At 40.9% G+C, this 21,142-nt stretch overlaps 1 protein-coding gene across 1 annotated transcript in view; it reads left to right on the top strand.

Moving 5' to 3' along the window:
* The first annotated feature begins 4,857 nt into the window (after window positions 1–4,857).
* Window positions 4,858–21,142, top strand: part of ADAMTS20 (ADAM metallopeptidase with thrombospondin type 1 motif 20) — a 202,123-nt gene continuing 185,838 nt past the window's right edge. Inside the window, exons 1-3 of the mRNA XM_046012763.1 lie at window positions 4,858–5,115; window positions 5,669–6,027; window positions 18,636–18,798. Of these exons, the coding sequence (XP_045868719.1) occupies window positions 5,025–5,115; window positions 5,669–6,027; window positions 18,636–18,798 (613 nt within the window). The 5' untranslated portion in view covers window positions 4,858–5,024. The remainder of the gene's footprint in view (window positions 5,116–5,668; window positions 6,028–18,635; window positions 18,799–21,142) is intronic.

Raw genomic sequence — 21,142 nt, 5'->3', positions numbered from 1 at the left:
CAGCTTTCAAAATGTAAAAGGAAAATAACCCTTTCAACCTAGAATTTTATACCCAGAAAAAATAGTTTTCAAAAATAAACTTGAAACAGGGAGGTGAGGGGATGGGTAACTGGGTAATGGACATTAAGGAGGGCATGTGATATAATGAACACTTGGTATTATGGAAAACTGATGAATCACTGAACTCTACCTCTGAAACTAATAACATACTATGCTAATTAATTGAATTTAAGTTAGAAAAATACAAAAAAATTGAAAAGAAAAGAAGCATGGTCAAGAAAGAAAGAAAGAAAGACAGTAAGAAAGAAAGAACTCATCTCCAGTAGAACCTGCACTACAAGAAATGTTAAAGAAAGCCTTTTAGGCAGAACAAAAATGATACCAGATAGAAATAGCTGTTTAAATAAAAATAAGGTCAATGTGAAGTGGGATTTGTAATACATGCAGAAGTTGAATGTATGATGACAACAACAGCTGCAAAGTTTGGAGGGATGGAATTGAATCTGCATACTAGAAGGTAGTCAGAGAGAGATGAGTTGAAGATGTATGTTATAAATCCTAGATTAACCACCTAAATAAGGAAAGAGTTATAGTTAACACAGATTAAGTGAGATGATAGAACACATTTAGTTAATCCAAAAGAAGGCAGAAAAAAGAATAGAACAATTAGAAAATAAATAGCAGGATGACAGACTTAAATATAAATATGTTAATTATTATATTAAAGTTAAATGGTATAAATATCCTAATGAAAAGCAGACGGTAAGATTGTCTGGTACTTTGCCTATTCTTTTAGGTTATATAAATTTTAGTATTAGTACTTATTTATATAATGAATAATAACTTTTTTTCTATTCTAAGAGGACACACTTAGTACTGGGGATACTGCCTCAAACAGCTTGTCTGTGGTCTCTCCTCACATGATCTTTACAATCTGGTGCTGAACGCAGGCGAGTACATAAAAAATTAGAACAGAGTATGATAATTGCTTCGGCAAAGGAGCTTAATTCTTTTCTGCATACCTCGAAGTAACAATGCTTTAAAAATTGACATAATGAGGGCGCCTGGGTCGCTCAGTGGGTTAAGCCTCTGCCTTTGGCTCCGGTCGTGGTCTCAGAGGCCTGGGATCGAGCCCCATGTTGGGCTCTCTGCTCAGCAGGGAGCCTGCTTCCCCACCCTGCCTGCCTCTCTGCCTACTTGTGATCTCTCTCTCTGTCAAATAAATAAAATCTTTAAAAAAAAATTGACATAATGACTATAGCTTGTACTGTTTTAATTATAATGATGGATAACTTCCCATACCTGCTACAATATATAGCATTTCTACTTAGCAACCGGCCATTTGTAATTAAGAATGGAGCAGCACCTGTGGGATTTCCTGCTAAACCCACTTCTGTGCATTTATCATTTTCCAATTCTATCCCCCTGTTAGGTCAGTGGTTCTCAAGTGGGGTCAATTTTGCTCCCAGGGGACATTTGACAATGTCTGGAAATGTTGTCACAAGAGGGGTGGGGGACTATTGGCACTGAGTGAGTAGACACCAGGGATGCTGCTAAACATTCTATATTGAATAGGGCAGCTCCCCTCCCCCCATAACAAAGACCCACCTAGCTCCAAAGCTGCTTCTGCTGAAAAAACCTAAACTTGTATGACCACTTCATCCCAGTTTGCCCAGGACTTCCCAAGTTTTAGCACGGAAAGTCTTGCTTCTCAGGAAACTCCCAGTCTCAGGCACACAGTAAAGATGGATTACCCTACTTCCAACCTACCAGTATTAGAAAAGCAGTCTCTATTCAATTAGCTCTTCCTTTTGGTATGAACATCAGTCCCATATTATAATGTAATAAAAATCATAATCAGCATGAACATGCCAAGTGTGTAACCTGTATTATCACTTTTAATCACCTTAACAGTTGCATGAGATTACTATTTTTACCTCTATTTTACAATTGGTTTATAGAGTCTAGGTAAATTGTTGAACTTTACGCAGATGGTTGTGGTAGAATTAGTTATAAAAACAAGATCTATCTTGCTTATAGTGAGCATATTCCTGCTTTGCAAGATTGAAAATATTTTCTCTACACTGTGCCAACCTCACATCATTCATAATGATGATTGTCACAATTACAAATCAAACAAAATTACATTTAATGTAACTATGGCTTTCATTTTCTGAGTTGCTGGTTACAACTGGAATACATCAGAATTAAGCTGGTATGAAGAGTATAATTTTCTTATAAAAAGTATGGAATCTGAAACCAGGGGGATTTGCGTCTAACCTGATATATGATCTGGGTAAATTACTTAATTTCTGAGTTCTGTGGAGGGAATGTGTAAATTAAACAAGGCAATCTTTCTAAAGTCCTTCGTATAGTACCTACATGTCAAAGAAATTCCGTAAGTGGTAGCTACAATTATCAATGTGAGGAAATTGTGTGATTGAAAAGGCATAGATTAGTTGATTCATGGCATTTTCATTGGCAGAGAAGGGGGAAGGAAGAGAGACAAAATGAATATCATGACAGTTAAGCCCAATATACTGAAAGACATTGAAACCAGAAAGGATTTGTGGAAACCCAGCTCAATTAGAAACCCAGTTTCTAATTACTTAGAAACTATATGAAAGTGTAACATTTATTTTCCACAAAATGAGAGAAATAATACTCTTGACTGAGCATGGTAAAGATTATAATACCGGGGTACCTGGGTGACTCAGTGGGTTAAAACCTCTGCCTTCAGCTCAGGTCAAAAATCCCAGGGTCCTGGGATCGAGCCCAGCATGGGGCTATCTGCTCAGCAGGGAGCCTGCTTCCCCCCTCTCTCTCTGCCTACTTGTGCTCTCTCTCTCTCTCTCTGTCAAATAAATAAACAAAATTTTAAAAAAAGATTATAATACCATAGAATATGCACCTCATACAGCTTCCCATTTCTTTAATAAAAGGTGGAACAGTCCTATTTTTAAAACAGAATTTCCAAAAAACTAGAACAGGCTGAAAATCAAATATTTCACTGCAAAAACTATTTTGAGTGACAAATAGTAACGGAAATGAAGTATTTATTTTGCCTTCATTGTGTAGATAGCCAGTTACACAGGTGCAGTTCTATTTTCTATTATTTTTATGAAGGAAGGCATGTCTCCTGGTGTAAAGATACATTTAGAGCTGCAGTGTAATTAAAATGACTCTAAATTACAATGTACTCAAGATAACCACTAAATAGACAGGTGTGGGTAAAGTCTGTTTTCATTTTGTTTAGAGGAACAGTATGGTTAACTAAGGGGGAAAAATTAGATACCTATAATTCTGTGATGGGTGAAAGGACACTTGTGAGGAAGGGGTACAAAAGAAGAGGACTGATTGTGGAAGAGTTACCATCACGGAGCTGGGTAATTTCTAAAAGTAAAATTAAACTCTCCTTCCTCAAAGAAGATTTGTTCACATCCATGGTGAACAACAATTGAACCAAATGTATGAAATAAAATTAAGGAGGCATTCCATGAGAGCTCAATTCAAAGCGAACAGAATTTTTATTGTTTAGAATTCAGAAGAGGCAGAGCAGTCAGGAACAAAATTGAGAGTCTATTCCCTTGTGTTTATGACGATTTACCCATATATTCCTTTACTTTTTCTTTCAGTCTTTCTCCCCCTCGGTTGGATTTCAAGACAATCTGACCCCTTCCTCGTCCTTTGTTTTCATACAGGTGACAGAGAGAAGCAATATGGAACCTGCAAATCGAACAGGTGAAGTTGAGAAATGAGAAAGTAGTTCTGGAATGACAACTGCTTTCTGCTGCTACTGAGGTTTATAGAATTTAACAGACACCAGGCGACACAACGGGACCTAGCGCTACAATCATTGTTGAGGATGACGTAGAGAATAGTGGATACATGGGGTCATTCGGATATCATAAAGGGAAGACAATTAATACTGCAAAACTGCCAGCAGAAAGTCTCATGAAATGACATGCAGATACAAGTTTTGTGGTGCTTGACGTTTCTATAATTTGGGGGTTCCTTTATATGAAAATAAGTACAAAGATGAATATTGGGAGGGAAAAAATCACAAGTATGGAAACGGTGGAGACTGAGATCCTTTTCACCTCGAATTTCTTTAGACAACTGCCAGAAATTCAGCCCCAGAAGTGCTTGCTTGACTACAACCTCACATTCCCCTCTGCACCTACAATGCTCCTAAACTCCCAGCAACTCCTAGAACACACAGGGGCCCTCGCCAATGAGACCTGGTCATTCAGCTTCATTGGAGTCATCCCCTGCCTACAAAAACTTCCCGCTGTAGCTTATTTTATCTCGCTTGATTGAGAAGTCTAAAATTACCGTGAAACATAAATAACAGAAACTTTCCAGCTGATGCTTTTCATGTCATTGTAAGAACTAAAAACCTCACACACCCATCACCTGTCTGGACCTCGACCTCGCACAGCTTGTAGCAGTCTTGGGTTTTCCAGGTCCCGGAATGATGTCCAGCTGGCCCTCGGACTAGACACTCCAAGCTGCTCTCCCAGCGCTGGGGCCCGCGGGGACCGCACTCCTCGGAGTTGGGGGCGGGCTGCACGCGGGAGGGCGAGCCCGGGCCGCGCCTCCTGCTGATTGGCGGGGTCCGGCCCCTAGAGGCGGGCTCTCCCCCGCGTTCGCCCGGCCTGGGGTGGCTATATTGGCACCGTTCCTGCTAGGTTGTGTTGCTTCCTCGCGTTGATCTGGACTTAGGGAGAAGGCGTCTGAGGGCAGTGCGGGCGCAGGAAGCGGAGCGAGGCTGCCGAGAGCGAGCCGGGAGTTGTGGGGCTGCAGTGCGATGAAGCAGCGGCTCAGGGAGCGGAGGCTGGCGGTGTGGCGAGACGGTCCGGCCCGGGGCCGGGACTGCTGCTCCGGAGGCTGCTGAGGCGCCGCGGCGGCCGGCGCAGAGCACGGCGGGCGAGAGGGAGGAGAGGCTGCGAGCGCGGGGAAGCCGGGCTGGGCGGCCGGCGGCTCGGGTTGGCCTCCCCGGTTGGGATCCCCCGGGTGGAACCATGCGGGTGGCCAAGTGGCTGACGGGGCTGCTCTGCCAGCTCTCGCTCCTCATCACCAGGTCTTGGGAAATTCACTTCCACCCCAGGCAAGGTAAGGTCCCTGCGGGACGCCTCCTGCAGCGAGGTGGGGGCGAGGGGCCCGGGTGGGACAGGCGGGCGGAGTGGGGTGGGTGACTCAGCCCGGTTGTGAGGATCTTGGTCCTGCAGGGGCTCGCGGGACTCCGGGATAGCCAGCCCCATGCATCCCGAGAGGTTGCGGCTGCGCCCGGTTTCGAGGAATCGCGCGCGCCGGGACGGGTCTCGCTCCCCGGACCACGCGGTGGGGGCGCGTGGGGGCAGAGAGGCGCGTGCGCCAGGACCGCACCAGTTGGCGGCTGGGAAGCGAAGAGGTTTGGGAGAAGGAGGTGGCTTGTTCTGGGCCGTGCGTGTCAGGGTCTTTGCTTGGGAAGGTTGGAGCAAGTCCGGGATGTGGGAAAGCAGAGCACGTGTGTGTGTATATGTGTGTGTGCGCGCGCTCTCGCCAGCTTGTGTGCATTCGTCGTGCCTCCGGGTATATTGGGACCTGGGGCGTTTGGTTGAAGTTGGGGGTCGTGGAGTTGGAAACGCGTAGGGGGAGCTCAGTGGCCATGTTTCTCTGGTCGTAGAAGCCCTGGTAAGGACGCTGGTCTCCTACGAAGTGGTGACCCCCGCGCGGGTCAATGAGTTTGGCGAAGTGTTCCCTCAGAGCCACCACTTCAGTCGGAGGAAGCGCAGCTCGGAGACTCTGGAGCCCGCGCCTTTCAGGACCCACTACCGGATCAGCGCCTACGGGCAGCTCTTCCAGCTGAACCTGAGCGCGGACTCGGCTTTCCTGGCCGCGGACTACACCGAGGTGCACCTGGGAGCCCCGGCGCGCGGGGCCGAGCGCGGCGTGGTGCCTCCAGATCTCCGTCACTGCTTCTATCGAGGCCAGGTCAATGCTCGGGAGGATCACACAGCGGTCTTCAGCCTCTGTGGAGGACTGGTAAGCGCCCTCGGGCCCCTCGGCATTTTTCTTGGGATCCAGTTACAGGCTGTGTTAACGGAGTTGGTCAGTTGGGTTTCTCCAAGTTGATGGTTGGTGACCCCAGAGATGGGGCTGGAGTGGGGTTATCAGAGGGGTTAATACCTCCATCAACCCAAGCTGGAGACCACTCTTTCTTGCAATGGGGAGAGGGGTTTGGAGGATCCGTAGTCTACCTGCTGCAAAACTGACCCCTCTGTGCAAAGGTAGGGAGACTCCTGAAAATGTCAGATCTTGAGTGAATGAATCAGGGAGTGGTCCTGTGGGGCCTGTGCCACACGTGAAGTGTCTTTTTCAACAGGAGGTCAGTTGACTTCACTGACACACCAACTCCTGACCACTTAAGCAGACTCCCCTGAATTAAATCTGTTCCTTGAGTTTAGAAGTAAACGAATATACGTAGAACGAAAACCTCAAAAGGAAAAAGTTGGCTTTCTTAATATTATGGGGATGGCCACAGAGAATGAATCTGCCCCTGTTTAAAAGGCACTACATCTGACACTGTGTGCAACGACCTGGTGCCAGCAAGTGAGAATGTTCATTGGAGTGACAGGAGTGAAAAATGGAGATTTTGTGTAGGGGTTGGGGGGAACCTTATTGTGGAGAGAGGAAATGAAATAAAATAGTGGGTTCTTTGTGTTTTGTTCATCTCCTTTGAAGGCAGTGGTTCTAACCTTTTTTTCCCTCCTTAACCATAAACTTCTTCAGTCTGGGGAAACTTAAGACATTTTCTCAACATACTTTAAATGTGTAAAATGTTAATTTGCTTCCTGTTAAGGACTAACAGTAATCAAAATGTTACAAATACCCCAACTTAAGGTTTCATTATACCCTTCATTAATGCATTAAGTGATCTGTTGGGGAGGGGTCTATTTACTGTAGTAGTGATAATGAGTATAAACTCTCCAGATAGCTATGTCAACTCTGATACAAAGGTATCTTACTGGTAACAAAGTCACAATGTCTGTGGTTTTTTACCTACAGTAATAATTAAAGGAAATCTTAAGTATCAGAAGTTAGTGAAAATAGGTCTAACACTTTGCCATCCAAGATTATGAAACCCCCAGTTTTAAAAGTTAAAATAGATACTTCGTTAACTCCTGATTAAGGACCTGATCAAGAAGAAACAACTAGGAATTTGGTTACTGGGTTCTAACATTCAAATGCAATGCTTCCTCTTAAGTTAATTGATGTAGGAGGTCTTCCTGGGTGTGAGTTTTGGGTGGTTACTAAGTACATTTGGAAGGTCTCCTTGCTCTTTTTTTCATGCTACTTTGAACTATAGTTACATGGAATGCCTTGAACAATTTCTTCCTTTCTGCTGTGTTACATGTAGAAAGCCTGCAACACCAGAATGGGCAGAAACACTAGTATTTACACAGTCACTTATATTAAAGGAAAGAAAAATATTCTTTTCTAGAATGGTTTCTTTTCAGAATGGTTAGCTCATCCGGAAAAATCTAGATTTACTACCACAATTTGTCATGGTTAATGTTTTCTTGATTTAGTATTTCATGTCATGGAAAAACACTCCAGATGGAAAGCATTATTAATGATATTTCTACTCAGGTTGATGCATACTGCTGGCGTAGGTCAAATTATTATTCAGTGTCCCCTTTTTGAAATCAAGAACAGTTGGAAATGTTTTTAGGCCTTGACTGGAGTTTATCCTCACCTGTTACTGTGACAATTTGGATATAGTTGTCTAAGGTATGCATTATTAATCTGACTCATGTATGCACTTTGCTTTTGAAAGATTTGTTGCCCTTATTAGACTGAACATTTTGAAAACTTATTTTATACCTATGTGTTTTAATTTCTTTGTAAGGCTGCATTGAGGACATCCATCATCGTAGAGATAGGAATTTTCCAGTAGTACAGCAAATACCAGAATATAAGTATCTTTTAGTAATGTGATCATGGCCAATCAGAAGTCTAAATTACTAATGAGATTAGTGACGTTTCTTTGAGTTTCTCATTTTTGATATTTCCACCAGAACTGATATTAGCTATATGTTTATAACTGTGTATCTTCTATCTACCGAATCAATCATTAACTTCCTTTAGAATAATGGTGTCCTCAAATAGGTGAACCTCTGGTAGGTTCTGCAGTCCATTTGTCATTATATGTAATTCTTCTCAGTCTCAGATTAGTCTTTAGATTTGGATAAAATTGTTGTATCAACAACCTGGACCAGCTGGATTGTTTGTAGATCAACTTTGATATAATGCCTGTGAAGTTACTACTGCTAATCTTCTAGCCCTGCTCTTTCTTGCTTCCGGACTGATGTTTGACTTTGTGTATGTGACCGTGATCTAGCTTTGACCTCTGCCAGTCCATTTAACATGAAGATTGACATTTACTGAAGGACTGTTAGAGCCAAACTTTAAATTTAGAGTAGTTCTTTTTTCCTAGTTTCTTTTTCCTGCTCTAAGTTTGCTTTTAATTATAAATGCATATAATTGTACTTAATTTTCCTGAATATATTGAAATGAGGATGTGATTCCTCTTTTTTTTTTCCTGTTAATATGTATTGTCTCCTACATTGCTAGAGTCAAGCATACATTGACTACTGATGAAAACTGATCCCCTAGCAAGCCATGGTGTTTGTCCTGAGGTCATTGTTTGGGAGGAAGGTAGAGTGATGATCCTTTAGTTGCTCTAGCTGAATTCTAGGCCTGAGAACTTGTTCAGTTGAGGCTCCTGGACATCTGTCCTGGGCTCTCACCGGTGCTGCCTCTCCATGCGAGGTCTGGCTGCACCACTTATGTGATCTGGCTGCTTCTGTGTTGTGCAGCCATTATCAGTTACTTTGCTTCTGCTGCCGTACCTTCACCATGCAAGGTGGTGTAGTGATGCTGTTGGTAACCTTCCAGAACCCTCTAAGGATCTGAAACCCTCTGTGGTATTTGAAAGTCAAGGGGGACTTATTTCTTCCCTTGACCACATTCTGCCACACCTCTAACTTGGTGGGGGTCCCTTTCAGAGGGTCCCTTCCCTGAATCCCACTTAGCATGCTGAAGCACTTCTCTTGGCAGTTCCCTTAAACTAGCATGTCTTCTGCCTCTAGGATCTTCATCCTCAGTGGAGAAGTTGGCTCATGGACATCTTGGCATCTGTTTCTTTTTTAAATTTATTTTTTTCAGCATAACAGTATTCATTGTTTTTGCACAACACCCAGTGCTCCATCTTGGCATCTGTTTCTTACGTCTCCTGTGCCCCCTTTTCTTTCGGAAATGCACGAAGTTCCCCTTCCGCATCTTGTTTAGTTGATCAGTTCCTCTTCCACCTTCCACTTTAGGTAGCATCTACCCTCTCTCTGGTGGCTACTGAGGAATGTCTATGTTAGAGGAAGGGAATGAAAACCAAAACTTTTTTGAAATATCTCTATGCAACCACTTAAAAAAAATTGACACTCAACATCAATTGTATTTAGTGGAATGCTAGTGTTGCTTTAACCCTAAGTATGCAAACTTTAATTTCTATATAGTTATTTTTTTCCCACTCTTAGAAGTCTTGGTATTTACATATTTCACTAAATCACTCAACTTTGATTAGTAGCTTTCAGTGTTTTGGGCCCAAGAACCAGAAGGGGCTAAGGGTCTGCCAGAGGTCTTGTTTCATATGTGTATAACTTCTGCTTTTCTGTTTAATTTCTCATAAGTATAACAGAATTCAAACATGTCTAAACAGACTTATTCATTTTTAAAATCTACAGTAGATGTGAAATTGGAACAGAATCCTAAAGTTACCTGTAAGTCCTAACTTTTTTAGTCCATTGCTTCAACTGTCACAGAATGTATAGTTCTCAGGCCTTAATACCTCTATATCCAACTTTAAGCTTTGTTTTCATGGTCCTATTCTCTGTCTTCTCATAATGTTAGCACTGTTGCCAACGTAGAGGTCAGTATTTTAATGAGCTGAATTTTGGGTGTATACTTGTCAGGATGGCATGTATAAATTAGAGGCTTTTCCCAACAGTGCCCACTAGCCCTCTTCTCCTATTACTCAGTGGGTTCTCTTCTTCCAAAGGCCCTCAGGGACTAACCCGACTGCCTAGACTGTTAACTTCACTATTTCTTGGTGGGATTTGAAGCAATGCAGTCTTTTTGGTTGAACGAAACCCTTTCCAGATGTCATAAAACCAGACATTGCATCTGGCTAATACAGTGTTCTCATGCAGTCACTTGGAATGGTGCTGTGTACTTTTTTGAAGTTTCTCATAACCATTCTGCAGCACGTCAGGCACTGATGCTCTGATTACTGAACTGGTTTAGTGACTTCTTGTTCAGTTGCCATACGGTTATTTCCTATCTGTGTCTTTACTGGTTTTTGTCTGCTGTAGGAAAATTTTCTAAACTTCCTATTTGCCCACAACTAGCACAGCCCCAGGTCAGTACATATGCCATCCTGATTCATAACTTTTTGTGGGAAAAAGTCATAAGGACCTCTTAGTTATTCATCTACTCCACCAAGGACTCCAATACGAGGAAGAATTTCTTATGTTGTTAAAATTCTGGTCTTAGTCTATCTAGGTCCTCCAAGAAGCAGATGACAAAGACGGGCTTGTGTGTGCAAGCATTTTATTTAGGAGAAGTGCCCATGACAGAGAAAATGGAGTGGGGAAATTTGGAAGAGGGAGGACGAGAATGTTGGGTAGAGGCATCCAAGGCTGCTGGGGAGTCTTAGCAAGGTTGAGTAATGCTCGCCCCAAGCCAAATTGGGCTGGGAGAAGAGTCTCCTGCCTAAGGATGAGTATACCCTTAGTATTGTCACACTCCACTACTAAACGGGAGTAGCCCTTGAGAGTGAGCTGGCTGGACTGCAAACAGTGATAGATTTCAAACCCTGATAGCTGGGGTCCTTGGCCAGTTATGCTTAGCAGTCTCAAGACCACCATATACTGACACCAGGTCCACGGACATCTGAAGTCTGATTGATGCTCTTAAGAGGAATATGGAAAGTGTGGTGTGAACTTTGAGGAAGGAGTAAGGGCACTGAGACCTGTGCTAGAAGTAGGACTCTCAACTGCACTTTTTTTTTTTTTTAAGATTTTATTTATTTATTTGACAGACAAAGATCACAAGTAGGCAGAGAGGCAGGCAGAGAGAAAGGAAGAAGCAGGCTCCCTGCTGAGCAGAGAGCTCGATGCGGGGCTCGATCCCAGGACCCTGGGATCCTGACCTGAGCCGAAGGCAGAGGCTTTAACCCACTGAGCAACCCAGGCGCCCCTCAACTGCACTTTTAAGGATGACTCCATGTGAATATGGGAAGTCGGGGGTTCCTTATGGCCTTGTGCAGCTGGAAAAGGGAGGGATTGGGAGGGGAGGGTAAGGCAGACCTCACATTAAGGCTTGGACTCACTGTGAAAGAGCAAGGGCTTGAGCTGGGATGATGGGTTGGTTTCTCGTGCTGGGAGGGGCCTCCTCTAATGCAGTACTGTGAAGGGAGTAAGGAAGGCTGAGAGTCACTGGACAGGCCACTGTCTTAGTGTACCATGGGAAGGGAAGAAGAGGCCTTTGAAGTAAAGTGGTTGCAGCAGTGAAGGGGGAGAGTGGGTGCCTATGGAAGCTATGCTGCTGTAGACCAGAGGTTCTCAACTGGTGATAGTCTTGTCCCTTGGGATTCTTGGTGGTATTTGGAGACCATTTTGGCAATCACAATTGGGGGTGGGTGTGGTGGATGCTCTTAGCTTATACCCGCTAGAGGACACGGATGTTGCTAAACTTTCCCCGATGCATAGAACAGCCAGGCCTACACAAATAATTTATTTATTTTTTCAGTGTAACAGTATTCATTGTTTTTGCACAACACCCATTGCTCCATGCAATACTGTGCCCTCCCTATTACCCACCACCTGGTTCCCCCAACCTCCCACCCCCGCCCCTTCAAAACCCTCAGGTTGTTTTTCAGAGTCCATAGTCTCTTATGGGGCCTACACAAATAACTCAACATGTCAGGAGTTGAACAGCCTCGTAGAAGCTTGTAGAAGGCCCATTAGAATTTTGGACCCTAAAAGCAGATAAAATGATTTTTGACTTACTTAAATGATTGTGTGATCCTGTGAGCATTAACCAAGAAAGTTAATGACAGAACAGGTGGCAAGTAAGAGCTAATTTTAGAAAATGTGTTTGGTTCCAGAATAGGCTTATATATTATAATAATTTGAATTTATATTTACTTTGTCTAGAATGTCCTTTCTCTTAAACTCTTCATCATTCAGATGAATAATGAAGCCTTTCCTTTTTCCTTGATCTTCTCTAAACAGAGCTGACCAGGCCTGCCTTTGTTCCACTACTGGACGATTCCTTATACATCATATATTGAATTGTGGCTGTTCAAACTTATATCTTATTTATAGATTTTAAGTGTGGGAGTAATTGTAACACCCAGTACAGAACATAGAAATGCTCGATACATGGATGAATGAGCTAAAGCAGCTTATAATATGCTAAGTAATTAGGCTAGTTCTTTACATCAGTCATGCAATTTAAGAAAATTATTTTAGCAATTTCAGTTGAAATACTTGGGCATTCTTTAAAAAATTGCGCATAGGTTAAATCTTAGATATCCAAGTAGTGTCATTCATATGGGGTTATATTGCACCTTGTTATCTGAAGCTTTGTTTGGTTCATACTTCCTCTTCTCTATAAAATATACTTAAGCGGGTCAATTCATACTACTATTCAAGGGAAGAAAGATCATTTTCCAACAAATACTTAGAAAGCATTTATTATATCCTAGTCACTGTTAGATACTGGTGGTACAGTAATGTCATTATGAGAGCATTTGTGGTGATGAATGCTTTATTACCACAGTAATAGCATGAAGTTATGCGGCTCTTGACTACCTTAGTCCAAAAGTGACACACTACTTCTATTAACATTATACTGAGGCCTGGTTCTACCCAGCTGCAAAAGGCTGGAAAATGAGGCGCAAGTAATAGGACCAGGAAGAAGAGAGAATAGATAGTGTTGTTCACCACCAGTCTATACGACAGGCTGCCCTTTAATTCATGAATGTCCATTTGTTCTCTTCCCACACATCATAGTCATCTTGTCTCCGAGGAGACAACCTCTCAGAGACGCTGTCTTTGTCCCCAACCCTATATACAACATGACTGCAACCCTAACCTTAAACTTCCTATGAAAAGAGGCATCTCTTAGTAACTGATTTATAGCAACCTTGGACCTCTTCTGCAGAGGGGCTATGGAGCCCTACTGCTTCGGCAAGAGCGTTCCTTGATTCCTCTTTCTGGGAAGTCCAGTCACCAAGGCCTCTGGTTCTGGGGTCTAGCCCATCCTCCTCCATGGTTTCATCTAAGCTTCTGGGAGGATGCTCTCTGGCAGTGGGGATGGGGACAGTTTTCGGGAATGCTGAGGTAATTGAGGGTCTATAGATTATGTTACAACTAAAGCAGTCAAGGTTTCTTTAGGCTTATGGTTTCTTTGACAACTTAATACCTCAAAAACTTTGTTGACTTCTGATGGCAGATCGAGTTTTCTTAATTGCTTCAAGTTAGTTTTCTGCAGCAGTTGTCAAAGTCTAAAAGGCATTTATGTTAAATTTGAATGCTAAGAATCTCCTACTGCAAAGCAAAATAGTGGATTCTCACCTCACCGATAAGCTCAGTAGAAGTCCAGCTGTAATAAAGTAGAACAAAACTACAGTATATGCTGAACTTTAGGGAAAAATACAATGGGAGACATGAAAATGAAGAATATTTGCCTAAATAATCACAGAGTGCATATGTTAATTGTAAATTGTAAGAAACCAAAAACCATGTAAATATGACATGGTCTGGCAGGTGTATGGCACATGTGCTTCTGGATGCTACATATTCAAGTAACCTTGACTTAGAGTATTTCAACAATAGATCATGAAAATATTTCCATTATGCACCTACAAAACCATTCTGAATGATTTCTTTCAAGTTCTTAATTGTTATAATGATCTTAGGTTTTATGTCTCCAGATATTTCAGTAAGAAATCGGGAGAGGGGGCACCTGGGTGGCTCATTGTGTTAAAGCCTCTGCCTTTGGCTCAGATCATGATCCTAGGGTCAAGGGATGGAGCCCCGCATTGGGCTCTGTGCTCAGCAGGGAGCTTGCTTCCCCCACCCCCCTCCCCCCCGCCTCTCTGCCTTCTTGTGATCTCTGTCAAATAAGTAAGATCTTAAAAAAAAAAAAAAAGAAAGAAAGAAATCGGGAGAGACTGTCCTGAGAACCACCCCCTAGGTCCCCAAGAATGTTGACCATTCTCTCCACTTTTAGTGAGTTCTTATAGCTTCAAAAACACCTCTCTGTCTTCAAGAAAGAGAAATATTACAGAATTTATTCCTTGTCATTGATGTTGCTGGGACACTAGTTGCATCAGACTCACTTGGCTACCTATGGCTTAGGTGGATGACTTCACAGTCCTTTTCCTGATCCTTATGAGCAAAGATTGGTGAGAGAGGTCTCTTCTGGTGTGGGGGGGAAGTATAGGCAGTGCATTTTCTCTTTATTACCTTCTCTCACTTTCCTACTGGAGATCCGGAGTTGTCCCGTGGATAGGGGAATAAGGAATGCTGCTAGAGGAAAAGCCTCCTCTTCTTGAAAACCTTATAATTTTCTACTTCAGGCTTGTGGAAACAACTAAATTTTCTTCATACTGTTGATTCATTCAGTGCGTGCTTATGTGTAATACACTATTTCCTAGGCTTGATCAGTGGTATTATAACGAACTGTCTGGGAGAAAAACCTTCCGCATCCAGTGGAAAATCCCAAAGAAAAATGACTCTGCGTTCCTCTTCACTATCTTTCATTACATAATAATCACAGTCTGCCTAGGGGCAAAAGGGTGGTTGTTACCTCTGTGTTTTGGGGGGAGAATTTTTCATCCCATTTCAAAATCATTGGCATTTTAACATATTGCCTTTCTCAAGAAATTGGATGGATTTATTTCTGTTTTGTTCTACAAGTCATGGAATTGAGAATCCGCTGTGAAGTGACTGGCCCAAGTTTCTGTAAGTGCAAATACAGGACTCCTGTTATTATCCTATTATATATATAATCCCATTATAAATAAGATTAAACTGATTCTCAGTATATGACTAATGAATAACTACCACCATGAAGACTGAAATACTTAATTACTGGTGATCCACCCCTGAAATTAAAATCCAATTTTATTAATTGTTGAGAGCAATTTGTCACTAAAATTCTCAGTAGAGGCTCTAATTGCTTCACTCAGACATTATTATTTTTTTTTTTTTTAAAGATTTTCTTTATTTATTTGATGGAGAGAGAGATCACAAGCAGGCAGAGAGGCAGGCAGAGAGAGGGGAGGAAGCAGGCTCCCTGTGGAGCAGAGAGCCTGATGCGGGGCTCGATCCCAGGACCCTGAGATCATGACCTGAGCCGAAGGCAGCGGCTTAATCCACTGAGCCACCCAGGCGCCCCCAGACATTATTTTTTAATGCTCTGTAGTTGCCAATATTAATGTGATAACTGTAAATGATTTGGGAAAAGCATCCAAACAGTTTATATATTTTACTTGTTTTTACTCTAATGAAATCTGAGTACATTATTGGTTGTGGTTACAGTACATGTGTTTGCCATGTATTTGGAAAAAAGTATGTATAAATGCCACAATATGAAGTCACATTTTGGAAAAACAATTACATGTATAAAAATATTCGAAACATAAAAATTTTGACCTATGAGAATAAATTGGAACCAGTTGTATGTATAATCACTTACTGCCTTTCAGTACAGCTTGGCAAATAGATCATTGCTCCAATAACTGGGAAACCCTTTCCCAAGTGAAAACTAGTTTTGCTGCTTTTAATAGTCCTCAAAAGAAAGTGTTTGGAATTTGATTGGCATTTCTCATGAATCAAATTGCAGTGGCCCTCTGCAGATAGGTTGCTAAAAATATGGCATCATCTAAATATAATTCTATGAACCACCTGTTTTAAGTCCTCGAATTTCTTACCAGGTTCCTTTCCAAGTTAAAAAAAGAAAAATGCATCCTTAAGAGCCTTTAGGCAAAGCTATAATGCTTTTACTTGAACAGAAAGTCCTCTGTAATGGAGTGGATTATAGAAAAATGATGGAAGTAACATAAGTTCTTCATTGATAAGTACAGAGGAGTCACTTTGAAGACAAATTATTCTTGAATTAAGTATTCTAAAACATAAGGTTCTTGTTGAAGAAAAATCTTTCAGTTATAAAGGCCATATTCTTAGCAGGCTACAGTGTTCTAGCACAATGTAAAAGGAGGTTCTGATAGACTACAGATAGAGCTATTCTCACTGTCCATGTGGGAATTCAAGTTTGACCCCTGTGTAGTCTTACTGGAGTGTTATAATAGAAACCCCTCATTATTAGATCTTAATCCAAAAAGCATATAAAAGTTTCCAAAATCTTCAGCATAGCATGGGGAAAGTCGTTTTGTATTCAAAGTAGTTTTGTAGATGCATTTAGATAGGTAATAAGTCAACTCGTGTCTATCTTTTACCAAGATACTATCACATTTCCCTTCTTCAGCATGCTTTTTTAAAAATGTGGAAAGCAATTTTTCCATGGGTTCATTTACTCAGGTTTCAAAAATAGTCTCTTTGTTACTGGTAAGCATAATTGAAATTATTTTTTCTGGGAAGCCACAAGGAGGTAGAATTTCATTATATATTGAAAATAAGTGATTTTTAGTTATAGTTGTAAAACGGGAACTGGTAGAATTAGATATGCTAGAGCATAGACCATTGGAAGAGTATCGAAGAAATAATTGGAGGTCTTTTGTACACTGCATGGAATGTTTATTATTCTTTGTAAGCACAGGATAGTCTACTGCATGGCTGTACCATAGTTTATGGAAATAGACATGGTTAGTGGTCTTGGAATTGGGTCTGTCTACAGTTTTAACATTCCTGGAGTCATTCTGGTAAATCCTATTTTTACCAGAAAAGTATCTCTCATAAATTCTCCCTCACTGTCTTTTTCTGCTTTCCTCAGACATTGGCATCTTGTCACCTGTCACTTCCAACAGATGTCATTGCTGTCACTATAAATCAGGTTCTGTTACCTCTCTTCAAGTTTCTAGTCTTTATCTTAGAACTGCTAGTATTTGGGGGGGGGGCACCATCTAGAACACACAATATTGCTAAATTAAACTTTCTACCTTTATAGTCTTTTTTAAAATATTTGATTCTTAGTCTTATTCATTAATTTAACATTTTACACCAACATCTGGTATGTGGCAGGCATGAGAGGTGTTCAGAGAAGAGTACAGGCAAAAGCTCTGCCCTCATGGAGCTTATATTTTAGTGGAGAGCATCAGACAAATATGAGGTAGTGATAAGTGCTTTGAAGAAAAATGAAACTGGGTAAAAGGGATAGATCTAGGAGGTGGGGTGACATTTTATACAGGGTGATGAATGTCGAGCAGAAACCTGAAGTAAGTGCTAGAGGAGCCAATGGGAAGAAGTGCTTGAAGCAGAAGTTTAAGTGCAGAGGTCCTGAGGTAGGCATTTCCTTGTCCTATCTGAGAAATATCGGAGTCACTAGGAGCTCTAGAATGAGCTAAGGTGGAAGTGGAGAAGTCACAGTTGTTGGTCACCTGTGTGTTTGGAGGGACAGTGGAGGAAGGGATGGGCACCTCAGGACATTATAGACTATTGTAAGGACTTTGGCTTTTACTGAATAACTTAGTCATGTTTGTTTTTTGAGTGACATGATCTAAACTTGAGAAATTATTGTAACTTCTAGAGAGACTAGACTAAAGGGTTGTTGGTTCACACAGGAGACAGAATGTGAGGTTAGATCATGGATGTGGTAGTAAAACTTGGCAGAAGTGGTTGGATTTCAGTTTTCTTGAAGGTTGAGCCGCCAGGATTTGCAGATGAACTGATGTTCAGTGGGATGTGGGATGTTAGTGTGGGCACAAGAGACCGTTCTTGATTTCTCTAAGATCTTTTGGCCTGAACCATTGGAATAATACTGTTGCCACTTACTGATGTAGGGACCATTGAAGAATGGGGTGGTTTGGACTGAAAATCAAGAGTTTGGCTTTGGATGTGTTCAGGTTGAGAATTCTACTAGTTGTGTAAATGGAGATGTTGAAAGGCAAGTTAGATAGTGGATTCTGGAATTCAGAAGGTAGGTCTTTGTGAAAACTCCTCACTGGCTCCTCATTGTTTCCAAATTCTAAATTGATCACCTTTAAGATCTCTTATCTGACCCTAGACAACCTTAAGTTTTGTCTCTCACTCACCACCTTATATAGACCAAGCCAAACAGACCTTTTTATTACTAGAAGGTGCTAGATTTTTTGCCATTTTGATGTTGTTACTATGCCATTATTTATACCTGGAATGCCAGCCCTCTCAACTCTATTAGAACACTGTCTAGGCTTCATGACCCCATACTTAAGAGTGTGAAAGGAATCATGGAAAGGAAATGGTCTAGTCAGTGGATGACACTTAGTGAACAGACTTCTGGAGGTCCTGCTTCTGTGTGCTCACTTTAACCTGTGGCACTGCATGCTTTCCCTTGGTGATCAAGTTAATTCTTTTCTTTGTTTTCAGATGGGAACATTTAAAGCACATGATGGTGAATATTTCTTAGAACCTATAATGAAGGCAGATGGGAGCGAACATGAAGATGATCATAACAAGCCACATCTTATATACAGACAGGAATTAAAGAGCAATTATTTTCTGCAATCTCACAAGCCTTGTGAAGTTTCAGGTAAACTATGAAGTAAAAGTTTCTGGTAAAATTATACTATTTAAGTATTTCCATAAGTTATAATTTGACATATCTTCCTTAAATATTTAAGTATATTTTACTTTCTTTTTTTTTTTTTTTAAAGATTTTATTTATTTATTTGACAGAGAGAGAGATCACAAGTAGGCAGAGAGAGAGGAGGAAGCAGGCTCCCTGCTGAGCAGAGAGCCCGATGCGGGGTTCGATCCCAGGACCCTGAGATCATGACCTGAGCTAAAGGCAGCGGCTTAATCCACTGAGCCACCCAGGCGCCCCAATATTTAAGTATATTTTAAACAAATTTTCTTGACCCGTAAGGACCCATTAGAAGTTAGTGTTTGTAGGCAATTTTGTAAACTAAATTCAGATCCAAAAAAGTGTGGTATGAGATTTGTAGCAAATAATTATAAACTTTTTACTTCAATTGGTTAGTCACATTGGTATGCTTTTCCTTAGCAGAATTTTAGATAATTGAACAAGCTAAGTCACAATAACCCGTTGTTCAATTTTGTACCCTTTCATCTTTAAATGTAAAGAAACCCTTTTATAGTTGTCTCACTCTTGCTTAGCATTGTGTTTGAGGTTTACGTTGGTGTGGACAGAAGTTCGTTCTTCATTGCTCTGCAGCATTGAGTACATTACAGTTCATCTACCATTTTCCTGTTGATCAACTTTTGGGTTATTTGCAGTTTGTCATTATTATAAACAATGCTGCTGTGAATTTTCTTGTCCCCATCCACTGTGTTTGAGGTTCTCCCAAGTATACACATAGATAGTAGAGGATTCCACGTTGCTTTGTAAAATGGTTTTTATGAGTTTATACTTCGACCGGCATGATGTATATTTTTGATTTTTTTTCCTACAAAATTCAAACTAAAGATTTATAATGGATTAGAAGGTAGGAATCCTAGGAATCTATAGTATAAATCTGTTGCTGGTAAAATATTTGTGCATTGAAGTCCTAGTAAGAGTTGTGTCCATGTACGTACATGAATCTTCATATCCTTGTCATTCTCTGAAGAATGGAGAAAGGCACCTGCAGTTATCATCAAAGTACAAAATCTAGACAAAGGAGTGGGATTAGAAAGGATTTATTTGAGATTGTAGGTGTCCATAAACTATAGTTCCAAACACTGCAATGCCATCTGTTTTGGGATATAATGATATGTAGGCCTTTGAAGGTTTTCTCTGGGAATGCACTTCTTAACCTTTGCTATTATAAGAGTGCCATTTTGGAGTGGTTCTCACTGTGTCTAAGGCCGTGTTTTAAATCTATTGACATAATAGATGCCTTTCTTATGCTTTTAATATGAGCATAAGGGTTTCATTTTTATGGCTTCAAAGAAAACACAAATGGGTACAGCTTCACAATAGAATTCTACAGAAGGCAGCTTATGCTTGTTCTGATCTACCATTCGGGAGCAGCTTGTTTAATGAATTGTTTAGCTTCTTAAGAAGAAAACCACCAAGTAGACACTCTGAATGCATAAATGTTTCACATAATGATATGCAGGGTTTTGCATTCATACTCAGTGTTCATTATCAGAAGGAGAATGGTACAAGAAAAGCCAGAGTCTTTTGTTTAAAAAAATTTTTATACTAAAGATTTATTATAAAAAAACACGCAAAAAACAGAAAGCTATAGAATTTTGTTTTTTAATCACAATCTACTTTTCCACAACATTTAATTACTGAAACACTGAAGGCAGTATCCATTCTTTTAAATTCTTAAAGTGCCTTCAATTTTAAGTATAATTAACATACATAACTTTAATCACAAGCAATCAATTAATGGCCTAAATAATTAGCTGCTAATCATCATTTTGTTAGTAAAAATGGAGAGTTGTGAATGTAATTAGTAAAATGTTATCAAAGGCTTTTTCTTCCCCAATTCACACACTATTCAGAAATACTTGTGGGATCTTATATTCTATAGGTGAACATTCATGAGAACCTCTCCAGATGGGTTGGCTTAAAGATTTAGCATATGGACCAAAAAGGTTAAGTGGAAAAAGAAAAATCATTTTTTCCATACGTCTGTTGATCGTCTTAATTCATTATGACCCTAAAATATTGCCATTCACAGCAGTTTCAGCCTTGATGAATTAGGTTGTTTTCAACATCAGATTTCACCTTGTGCCCCAAGGTCATACAAATTATATTTGGTGACCAAACCTAGCTCCTGTGGATACCAGGCTCCCAGGTAGACCTCAGACATAGTTTAAGTAAAATTGAGTAGAAATTACAAAGCACACAGGAGACCCACAAAATGAGCAAACAACCTCGGCACCCCCACAACACTACCATCTACCCTAACAAAACTAAA

This window comes from Meles meles, chromosome 7 (assembly GCF_922984935.1).
Source record: "Meles meles chromosome 7, mMelMel3.1 paternal haplotype, whole genome shotgun sequence".
In the NCBI taxonomy this organism is placed as follows: domain Eukaryota; kingdom Metazoa; phylum Chordata; class Mammalia; order Carnivora; family Mustelidae; genus Meles; species Meles meles.
The sequence above is the reverse complement of the archived record's forward strand: the minus strand, read 5'-3'. Positions and strand labels throughout refer to the sequence as shown.